The sequence below is a fragment of the Thamnophis sirtalis genome, unplaced genomic scaffold (assembly GCF_051295495.1).
Source record: "Thamnophis sirtalis isolate CommonGarterSnake01/CBP01778 unplaced genomic scaffold, rThaSir2_p1.2 scaffold_6, whole genome shotgun sequence".
Lineage (NCBI taxonomy): Eukaryota > Metazoa > Chordata > Lepidosauria > Squamata > Natricidae > Thamnophis > Thamnophis sirtalis.
Genome location: NW_028261386.1, coordinates 100817040 through 100829289, shown reverse-complemented (window position 1 = coordinate 100829289; position 12250 = coordinate 100817040). Strand labels below are relative to the sequence as shown.

Here is a 12250-nt window from a genome sequence, read left to right as displayed (position 1 = left end):
CACTGATGCAAAGGCACCGCACAAACAAACAAATGCCACATCCAATATTACCTCTTCTCCAGAAAGATAGTATGCTGAAAGTAATCCCCCAACAAAACGGATGTTTACTTCAAAAACTGAGATTTCTGCATTCTGGAAATATAAATATATTTTAAGCTATACATTAATTTGAACACAAGAAATGTAATAACTTTCTCCTATTATTCTTAATACTGTTAGTATCTGTATTTTGCATAATGCTGAGGGAAATTATGCTTCATTCCTCTAATGTCTTGTTCCATAAATAAGTTCAAACTTATTTATGGAATACTAGTCTATGATAATAAGATTAAAAGAATATTTCATCTAAAGGGAATTCAATCAAGTAATTTGAGATTTACTGCTATGTGTGTTTATAGTTTCCTGCACCAGAGTTATTCTCTCACGTCTCTCCTACTTACTTCCAGTTCTATATATTATAGTATGTGCATCTGAGTTTGAACCAAAGACTATTACGACCCACCTATACTGACCCACCTTATGATCTCCTTCCCCTACCTTTCTGAGCTTGTGCTGCACTGCAGCACAAACACACAACCCCCACTCATGTGTGGCCTGTGGTCCCAGGGCTTCCCCCATCCCCTGTGGCACCCATACATTCTTTACCTAGGACTTCCTCTGTCTCCTGCTTAATGACCCATGTGTCTTGGGTTGATGATAATAACTGGGATTGCCTGGATTGCTATCCCTAAGAGTTGTGGTCATGTGACACTGCACTCTGTGGCCACTTTTTTTTAGTGATGGCAATCCTGGTCCCAGTTGCAATAATAACTCAAAGATTATCTGAACTCTTTTTTTAAAAAAAAGAAAGACAAAGCAGACCTATGCAAAAAGAGGCTATGTGGAGTCTTGATTTAGAAACTTTTAGTTTACCAATTAGGCACCAGTAACCAGTGGTGGGAGTTAAATCATTTTATTACCGGTTCTATGGGCATGGCTTAGTGGGCATGGCATGGTGGGCATGGCAGGGGAAGGATACTGCAAAATCCCCATTTCCTCCCAATCAGCAGGCAGAGAATAGATGGGGGTGGGGCCAGTCAGAATTGGTCTTTACCGGTTCTCTGAACTACTCAAAATTAGTGTAACTTCAAAACTGATAAGAAGGAAAGATAGCACATGAATCCAGGAATTATAACAGAGTAACTAAAAAGTTGGATTATGTTGCTTGAAATATTTTACCTTTCCCCTTTTGCCAACTCTCCTTCAAATACTGACAAATACCCACACACATATTGACAATCCACTGTTGCAAATAAGATACAGAATTTTCTTTCTATTTTTGGCAACCCACATATTCAAGATGTTCAGTACATATTCTTGATATAATTGGGGTTCACCATCTGTTGCTCCAAGAATCCTACCATAGACTATCAGCTGTAAGATTATCAGTGGAAAACTGTCAGCTGTGCCCTTTGCTCCTATTCTCCTTCCCGTATTCTCATATGCCTTATTTTCCTTTAAAAAGAGAAACCACATTAAGATAACTTTTAAAATAATGTTTAATGTTTAATGTAAAATGTTAATTTTATAGGATCGCCAACATGATTGCCAGTGTCCGATAACGGATATGGCACAAGAAGAAGAAGAATATAAAATGTATAATTGTCCCATATTATTGGCTTCCAGAAGCACCCATACTTTTTACAAGATGGATTATCAATTACTCTTCCTCTCAGGAATCACTTCTGGTGAGGAATGACAAATTGTCGTTCATTGGATCATGGGAGAAATTGTGGCCAAAAAAGCTGCTGAATATAACATCCAGGCTAGGTCAAAAATTCTGGGTCAAGAAGACGTCCTAAGCTTACACTTACATACCCTGTGCATCTATTTTGTTTTGTTTTGTGAGTAGACAGCAGAAACTGATGTTTTTGCAGTCTCTTGCTATCAGTTAGGCATCATAGGAATTCATCATGCTGAAAGCTATTAATATAGCCTTTCATGGACTCAAAGTTCTCTCACACCTTATCTTTTTAATAACTTTGAAGGGGTTTTTTTTCAGAACTGCAACTCTAGAATTCGCTGGGTAGTTTCTCTTCAATCCATTTAGAAGAAAATTATGTCCTTCAAGTTTTATAAGAATTGTTTTCTTTGCAATTTACCACAGCAAAAGGTAAATAGTAAACAGTAACAGAGTTGGAAGGGACCTTGGAAGTCATCTAGTCCCACCCCCTGCTCACGCAAGAGACCTGTGCTAGGGATTCGATCCACCAAACTGTCAACTTTTCTGATCGACAAGCTCAGTGTCTTAGCCACTGCGCCACCTAGTCAGGTAAAGGTAATTACAGTGCTGATTTCAAAAAGTTTTAAAATTGATTAAAGGTTCAGATGAATTTGAATTAAAGAAGGACTTTGAAGTTAATTAAAAGAATTATCTCTTGTGGGAAGAGCTCTTTTGTTTATATTTTGAACTGACAAGATAACTTTGAAAGGTGGACAGTGGAGGGCACCAGATGGCTACCTTAAAGAAAATGTTTGATGTTTGGGTCCAAGAGGTTTTGAGTTATTTAACTCTAAAAAGAAATCAAAAGGTATTATTGAAGAGGAACAAATCCCATTGAATAAAACTGAAATGGATTTTAGGGTGGATTCAAAATGTAAACATTACAAGAAAGAAATGGAAATATTAAATTAACAAATGGAATTGGATGATTTAAAAATTAAAAAAAGATCTACAAATAAAAAAAACTCAATATGGATTATTTTTTTATATTGGAATATTTTATACACTTAATTGTGGTTAAAATAATGGGTTGCTATCTCTGGTGATATATATACATATATATATAAACACACACATACATACATACACACACATATTAATTGGGACTGGAAATGATGGTTACTTTAGGTAATGTTTAATTTGTTGCTGTGGATTTATTTATAATATGTTATTTTTGTACATAAATAATGATTTACTATTTCATGATGTTTAATGCTGTTTTGATTGGGACTGGATGTTTGTTGTGTTTGTTTTTAATTAGGACTGGACTTTACCTATTTGCAGAGAGGGATTAGGGAGAATTTGCTTAAATGGAAATTGAGATATAAATATTTGTTATTTCTGATAATCCTTGCTTTTCTTGACTAATAATGAGAGCTGAATATGTAGAGACGGGCTTATAGAAAAAGGGGTGAAGTATAGAAATATTTGGTTATATTTTAAGGGACGGTGAAATTGTTAACGTTGATTATTCTTGCTGATAATTTGTTCTGTTTGTCTCCTTTACTTCTTTTGTTTTGATTTTTCTCTGCACTTTGAAAATGTTTATATACTATATAATTTAATATAATCCTCAAGAAAATTATGGAAAAAAATTCCTCCTCCTGTAAAAGTTAATTAGATGTTTCTACTCTTTATCATCAGTTAAATGATTATGAGTATTGAAATGAATTACAGAACCATGTGAAGATACTACCATTTTAAATTTTACTTCCAAATCAACATTTTAGCAGATTTCCTGAAGCTAATAATAATTGTACAAATCTCAACTCTGGCACAATATATTCTACAGTTTGCTGAAACCTATAGAAAAAAGACAGCATCCAGCATCTGATATGAAAACTTTTGTCTTTAGCAGTGTTAAAGAGCCAAGGTGGCGCAGTGGTTAAATGCAGCACTGCAGGCTACTGCTAGATCAGCAGGTCAGCGGTTCAAATCTCACCGGCTCAGGGTTGACTCAGCCTTCCATCCTTCCGAGGTGGGTAAAATGAGGACCCAGATTGTTGGGGGCAATATGCTGACTCTCTGTAAACCGCTTAGAGAGGCCTGAAAGGCCTATGAAGCGGTATATAAGTCTACTGCTATTGCTGCTATTGTTATCCTAAAACTCATCAGAAGGGCCATGGGAAATAATGTGGATGAAAAAAATGTTTTAGACTGAGGTGGCTGTCAAAGAGAAGAGGGCAGCACATGCCACATGGGCTTGTCCAACATCCGAAGAAGGAACAGGAGGTGAGGATTCGGCTGTTGCACAAGCCGATGGGTGCATGCTGCTCTCTTCTCTGACAGCCACCTCGTTTCCAATTGGGGGGGGGATCCATGCAGAGGGAGGAAAAACATGGATTTCTCCCCCCATTGGAAACTCATGGCTTATTCAAACAGCCAAACTCCCTTCCTGTTCCTTCTTCGCCTGTTTGAAGAAGCCACACGGGGAGGGCTCCCTTCTTTTGACAGCAGCCTCATTTCCAAATGGGGATGGGGGAAAGAAATCTATGTTTTTCCTCCCTCTGCATGGATCTCCTCCAATTAGAAACGAGGTGGCTGTCAAAGAGAAGGAGCGCACGTCACATGGACTTCTCCCAATCCTCTGATCCGACAAAGTAACTGGGTAGGCGGGACAAGCCTGGTGTGGGCAGGCGGGGTGAGCAAGCTAGCGGTGACTGGGCAGGCAGGGGGAGTGAGCAAGGGGGCAGGCCATGGGAGGGAGTGTTCTGGTACACGGCCTCCAGAGGAACAGGTATGGGAAAACACGCTAAATTTCATGAACAGGTATGGGCGTACCGGTGTGTACCTGCTGAAACCCACCCCTGATGTATATATAAAAATCATGATATAAAACTTTAGGTAATAGAATTTAATATTAATTGTGATAAAATAATTGTGTTCACTGCCAGCTCCCTATTCTTGATTCCAGGATAACATATGAGCACACAGTCTCTGTACTTAAAGCAACTCCAGAAGCGGGAGTGTCCAGAGTACCACTCTTTTCTGTTTTATTGCAAGAGTCTCAATTGTTGAGGTGAAGTGCCTGAAATTCCACCAGGTACTCAATCCTTGCCCTCTCATCTTATTTAATTTAATAAGGGGGGGGGGTTGTTGGGTGAGCGCCAAAATGTTATAAATGCCTCAGCAAAGCAGGAAGTAGTTGCAGCCTCTTCAAAAGAGGAAATTCTCAGGCCATTTCTGAAGAAACTAAATGTGGTCCTAGAGGATGAAAACAACTCTAGGTCAGTGGCTAATTTGCTCTTCCTTCTTCTTTCCTTATTGGTGAATAAGGAAGAAAAGGTCTCTTGGATGAGACACATTGTCTAGATCTTTTTTCAATGTGGTTTTAAGTCTGGTTATGGCACATAAACTATTTTGGTTGCTCTGTAGGAGACTTGGGCATTTTATGGTCCATGGGCCATATCTGGCCCTTTGACTGTCCCTGTCTGGTGGAGGGAGGCAGTGGTGGTGGGAACCTCCCAGTCCCAGTTTCTCAAGTGGTGCCTTGGGAAAATTAATTGCCCATTCCTACTGTGCGATCACCTGTGCCATAAAAGACCCAACCTAACTTAACCCAAACTAGAGGAAGTGAATCCCTGTTAGTTCTGCTGGATTTATTAGCAGCTTTTGATGGTATCAATGTTGATATCCTTCTGAGTAGGCTGTTGGAATTAGGATGAGGGGGTCATTGTATTAGAGTGCTATTTAGATGGCTGTTTCCTCATAGCAGTTGAATTATTGAGTCCCTCAGGATTCCTTTGAACTGAATGATTGTTCTGAGATTAATGATTACACTGGCTGCTGTTTTAACTGTTTCTGTTGTTTTGTTTTTGCATTGTGAATGCTCTAGGTTGGAATCTTAGAATATAAATCAAAATAATATATAAATATAATGTGTAATACCAGACATGAAGCTGCCAACAGCAATTTTAAGAAATCAATGTGTACTTAATTGAAAATTATGCTGTTTATACCCATATCAGATTTTGAAAACAATTATCACTATGCTTTAGAATAGCACACATTTAATGAAAATTGTTCTTAGAGTTGCCAACTTCTGCTTCTCAAATAGATCCTCACTTATATTTGTAGGAAACTATTCCAAACAAAAATTTTGACATATTGTTCACAATAAGTTATATGTCAGTGTCACGTCTTGTTTAACTCTAATCTCACAGCTTGAATATTGCATGCTGGTTTATTTCTGACATATACATACGAACAGCTCTTAGTCAGGTCAAGGTCACTTTATTTCTATTTTTATTTCTCACAGTGACCAACAAGATCCTTCTGGGCTGTTTCTCAAGCAGTAGACATACCCACCTCCCATCACTTTCCCAGGAACCAGTAACTGGGGGTATCTGCTGAGAATTGACACTATACCTTCTGGCTAGACCTATTCTTTATGTACTTATCCAAAGCCTTTTAAAAAACATTTAAAACCATGCAATGGGAATAACATGATAATCACCAACTTTCTCATAATGAATTCCATAGGTTTGGTATGTACTGTATGAATAACTCTCCCCTCGTCAATTCTAAAGCTTTTCTGAATCAGCTTCATTATCCTGTTCAGTTGGCATTTTTTTCAAGCTAAAGATTCCCAGACATACAGAAGATTTTGAACCCCTGATGATTTTCGTTGCCCTTTCTTTGTATGTTTTCTTATATCGTTTTCTCCAACTGTTGCAACCAGGCTGTATAAAGTACTTCAGATACAGACATACAACACATATTTGTATAAGGGTATTACAGTGTTAACAATACAGTTTTATTGTTGGTCTCTTTTTTAAGGAACTCCTAGCATGAAATTTGTTTTTCCCCCCACAGTAGCCATGTACAATGAGTTGACATGACCAATGAACTATCCAGAATAATTTGAAGACATCTTCCATGATAAGTTGCAGACAGTTCAAACCTGTCCCGTGCCAGTAATTACAAGTACAAGAGGTCAGACCTAACAGATTAGAGTACTTTATGGCAGCTGTGCACTTTATTGCACTGCAGGAATGTAAGAGAAAACAAACAAGCTGACTTCAGTTGCTAAAGTTCCATGCAGGTTAGATCTAAGACCAGAAAGCTGTCTAGCAACAGAAGTCAAAACTCTGTTTTTATAGCTCTGATTAAGACTTGCCCATTTTCTTGAGTCATGTCCTTTTCTTTGAGGGGCTTCATTGAATGACTTTTTTCTTCCCTTTGTATGAGGACAATGGATCATCGTTATCAATCAATCAACCAATCAATCAATCAGAAAAGGGCTGGAAGGCACCTTGGAGATCTTCTAGTCCAACTTCTTGCTCAAGCAAGAGATCTTATACCATTTCAGATCATTTTACAATAGGTAATTATAATTTCTACATTTATAATGGGAAAAATATCTTCGCATAAAAATCATGTAGGAAATAAATTAGGCAAGTCAGCACTTCTGAGAGAAGTATTTTCTGCCATTTTAAGTGTTCTGAAATATGTGGGCAACCCTGATTCTTTAAAACATATGCGACATTAGAAATTTTGAACTGGCCATAGCTGCTGCCAGGTCTCATGTCAACACAATTATTTTTTCCTATTCTGCTTTCCCATTTACATACTGTTTCCAGAACAGTAGCTGTTTAATATGACACTACTTAAAGCGGTTTGTAGCTTTTCATTTAAAAATGATCCAATCACCTATCTATGTATTATATTTCAAGCAGCAGAAAGGAATTGACATTCTAAATAAACAAATATCCACAGAGGCAGAAGAGAAGCTAAGGGTGTGGCTCCCACTGGAGGTGAGATCGGCTTCCATTCATCTGGCCTTCTGGAAAAGCCTTAAACCTGACTCTTCTGCCTGCCTGGTGTTCTGATAGGGGTGTTCTAAGCTCGAAGTAGCTGACAGGATAGGAGAAAATCCCCACATTGTCTATTATCTTGTTTTTTAGTTTCTTATTTGATCTTTTTAATTTTAATCAATTACATTTTTTTACCCTTTTCTCAGTTTTATCAGAAGTTGCCTGTACCTCTTGAGAGGAATGATTAAAAAATGTACATAAATGAACATTCTTTCAGTCATATCGGCAAACTGTGTGTACAAAAAAGCAGCATTTCATGTTAATACTCACCACATTAAAATTAAGGTTTTTTTCTACCCATTCTTTGGCTTCTTTGAATTCTTCTTTCATTTCCATGATATACAGTGTATCTAAGGCATCAACAATAGTTGCTCCTTGAATATTACCTGGAAAAAAGTCAGCAACTTTATTGATAAGTTTCTTTTATTCTTCCATATTTGTGAAGAGAGACGTTATAGCAATATTCATGTTTAAATTTCTGGACCATTAATTAACCGCTCTAGTCCATTGTATAATTTTTATTGATACTTTTAAGAACAATGAGAACTAAGAATAAAAAAGAGAAAAAGAAAGAAAAAAAAGGAAAAGCTAAAAGTGCAGATAAGAAAAAAATAAAAATAAAATGAAGCTTCTGATTTTCATAGTAGTAATAATTACAATGATATTTGACTCCCTTTTTTCTATAATGTATTCTATTTGATATAAAAACCATAAATTATAGATTTATTTAATTCTTTTAGACAAAAAGTCCACAGTGGGTTTCCAGTTATCAATAAATGTAGCTATTATCTTTTCCTTAATCAAACATCTGTTTAAACATTTTAGCAAGTTGTCTCAGGTGCTTTTTCAAAAGAAAAGAAAAGAAAAACGATTTGAAAAAGCATCATTGAGACAACTATGACTTGGATGACTGAGAATTTCCACAGACATTTTGCAAGTTTTATTATCTTCAAGTATTGCCATTTTTTCATGCTTATGCATTCATCACACACACTCACACACACACACACACACACACACACACACACACACACACTTTCATAGATTTTCACGGGTGTAGGTATGCTTGTCTTGTTGTATTCGGATCTTTTCCCGTGTAAGATTGAGATTGTGTTGGCGACGTTTCGACGAGGTCCCACTCGCCATCTTCGCCAACCAGGTTGCAGCACAGGACTCAGATATCACTAAAATAGAGCTCAGGATGTCATCACATAGACCATTACCCAGGTCGTTACAACACAAAAGAACAATAGGCACACAGCCAGTACCTCAGCCACACAGGATGTTACGAAACAGCCGACTAATCTGCAAACATCAACTCCATCAACTAATCAAGATGTTGAAACACAGCCAACCAATCCACTTACAGCAACGAAGTCAGCACTCCACACACCCCCACCAATACCCATAGAAAGATGGCAGCTCTGATCACGCTTTGCTCGCACAAGCACGAAGCCGTGTTTGTGCGAGCAAAGCGTGATCGGAGCTGCCGTGTGGCTGAGGTATTGGCTGTGTGCCTATTGTTCTTTTGTGTTGTAATGACCTGGTTAATGGGCTGTGTGATGACAATCCTGAACTCTATTGTAGTGATATCCTGAGTCCTGTGCTGCAACTTCTTGGGTGGTTGGCTGCGTTGTAACATCCTGAGCCTTTGCATTGTAACCTCCTGAGTTCTGTGATGTAATGTCCTGAGCAGATGGCTGTGGTGTAACATCCCGGGCTTTGGTTTGGCTCTGAGTTTGCAGTCTGGCCATGTGTTCATGGCGTGTGTTTTTTGCTCGTACAAGCACGAAGCCGAAGGCACCAGCCTGAAGATGGCGAGTGGGACCTCATCGAAACGTCACCAAGACAATCTCAATCTTACAACAAGACAATAAAACTTTGTTTATATATAAACAAAGTTCCGTGGCTGTTTTCTATTTGTTTATTCATCAGTTCCAGGAAAAAAGTTCTAGTTAATTTTGATTAACAGATTCTGTTATCACATTAAACTATCAAAGGTTCTCAGTGGTTGATGATAAAACATTCAGTGGTTGATGAAATACATCTAAAATACTTTTGTGACAGTGCAGGCACATTAAAATGCCTAGAAATGATAAGTATTATTTCTCTGGCAGTATTATCCAAGTTAACTGGGCTACCCCTGGCAACAATAACATTATGAAAATATCTTACACCAATACCTTAAAAATAAATAATACTACACTATTCCAGACATGTTGTGTATGTGAACTTTTCAATTTCTCCACAATACATTAAATTTGAATAAGGGAAAACCTGAATGAGTTGTCAAGGATTCAAGTTAAAAGCTTCCCCTGTCTAGTCATGTCCAGCTCTCGGGGGATGTTTTCATCTCCATTTCTCTGCAAATGGAGCCAGCATTGTCACCTTCCCACCGAAGTGGTACCTATTTATCTGCTTCAAGGTGCTAGTCGTAACTTATAAAGCCCTTCATGGTATTGGATCTGGGTACTTGAGAGACCGCCTGCTGCCAATTACCTCCCACAGACCCATTAGATCTCACAGGGTTGGCCTCCTCCGGGTGCCATCTACCAGCCAATGCCACCTGGCTATTACCCGGGGGAGGGCCTTCTCTGTGGCAGCTCCGGCCCTCTGGAATGAACTCCCCGCAGGGATTCGGACCCTCACCTCTCTCCAGGCCTTCCGAAAAGCTGTCAAAACCTGGCTTTGCCGACAGGCCTGGGGGTGATGAGTTCCCTCCCCTCTCGACATGTATGGTTGTGCGACTGTTGTTTACTTTTATTATTTGTGTTTTGTTTTTTATGTTCCCCTTTTTTCCCCCTTGAATTGTTCGCCGCCCTGAGTCCTCCTGGAGAAGGGCGGCATACAAATAATAATATTCTATTCTATTCTACTTGCATTTGCATACTTTCAAACTGGTAAGTGGGAAGAAGCTGGGGCATTAATGGGAGCTCGACCCGTTGCACAGCACTCAGATCTCGAATCTGGATTGTCAGCTGGAAGCTCAGCATCTTTAACTGCTGAGCCATCATACCCTCTCTTCAGCTAGAAAGCATGACTAATATTTATGAGAAAGCAGTTGTGTTGTTAGTTGAGCAATGTTATATTAAATAAAGCAGGAAGTAAATATTGAAATTAGCACATACTGAGCAAAGAGAACATTGCAATTCATGTAAAAACAAATGTAGGCTATTTTGTATATCATGCATTTTTTTATTTTTATGTTCGGTTTAAATCTTTTGCATGTTTACATGGAAGTAACTCCTACTGATTAATCCATAGGCATTTTATTCTATTCTTTATTCTGGGTATAAGCCCAGAATTGCTTCACATCAAATTAGTTTCTCTCTATTGTACTCAGAAAAATAGTTTGTTAACAATTTGGAGTGAAAACTGGGGAAAGTATCATCATGTAGTTATTTTATTTTATTCACAAATATGTAATACTTTTTAAACAAGATACTATATTGGGAAGTTAGATTCTGTCTTCTTCTACTCTTCAAAAACATCTTACATCATAGTTCAAACAAATTAAAAAACAAAATTTTGTAAGAAACGTATTTCCAACCTGACAAAGCTCTATTTAAAATGAGCATGGCTCATATAGAATAACATTATTTGATTTACCAATGAATCCTAGTATCTATCTAAACTGCCAGAAGGAAATTTTCCTGGATTTGAAGTAGTTTAAAGGTTATAAATACAAACTCCAGTTAATGGCTCCAGTAAACAATTCAATTTACTGACCATTCCTTAATCATTTAACAATCTTAATGTCATCTGACTTTTAGCTGTGGCGTGCTGAACAGAAATCACACATCTTTGCGCCCTGACTTCTGCTTTTCAAACAGATGCTGTGTAAGTGGACAATTTTTCATTATTCCTATTTCACTATATCTGTTGGATGCATAACTGCTTGTAACCCCCCCCCCCCAAAAAAAAAAATCACCTCCATAGTATTCTGGAAGTAGAAAACTTGCATGGTCCTGATGCACTGGGATCAAAGTTGAAAGGTCAGAGGGAAGAGATGTAACAGAAGAAGGCACAACTGAGCACAGCGAAGAAAGATTAGCAGGACAAACCAAGCTAGCAAGCTGACATCATTATACTAAACATATGGAAAGACCAGAAGTGCTTATCTATGAAAGACATTTCTTATATTATACCGCCATATGTGGATAAGGAATTATAGGCTTTCCAATGGTAAAATGACAAGAGAAAGCTTATGCAGAGCAATATTATGTCCCCAAAAAAAATCAGTACAGTACTGTACTTTTTACACTGAATGGTTTTCAGACATTAGAAACTCATAGTCCTGAAAATAGAAATTTAATTATACTAGCTAATTGTTCATTACAATGATTGAACATTACATAAGATAAATTGAGTAACTGGAAAGGAACCAATATCAACGAAATCTAATTTTTTCCCCAGGCACCTACTGCTAGGAAGCGTATATGTAGGCCAACAGCTGGCATGATATATGAGCATATTAATATTTAATGTCTTAATTTTAAGTATTTCTAGTCCTTCTCCTCAGGCTGGATCCAGATCATACTCACTAGGTAATGAATTCCACTTCATTCTGTAAGACTTACTATTAAATAAACATACATAATATTTATATTATAAATATCTAAATATAGTAAATTACTAAAAATGTGAGGGAGGGCCATTTATGCTGTTTTGA

At 37.7% G+C, this 12250-nt stretch overlaps 1 protein-coding gene across 1 annotated transcript in view; it reads right to left on the bottom strand.

The window, feature by feature from the left end:
- The window catches only part of MAN1A1 (mannosidase alpha class 1A member 1), a 69499-nt gene that overhangs the window by 21233 nt on the left and 36016 nt on the right, over positions 1-12250 (bottom strand). Inside the window, exons 3-4 of the mRNA XM_014060825.2 lie at positions 7849-7964; positions 52-132 (exon numbers count right to left, since the gene is read on the bottom strand). Of these exons, the coding sequence (XP_013916300.2) occupies positions 52-132; positions 7849-7964 (197 nt within the window). The remainder of the gene's footprint in view (positions 1-51; positions 133-7848; positions 7965-12250) is intronic.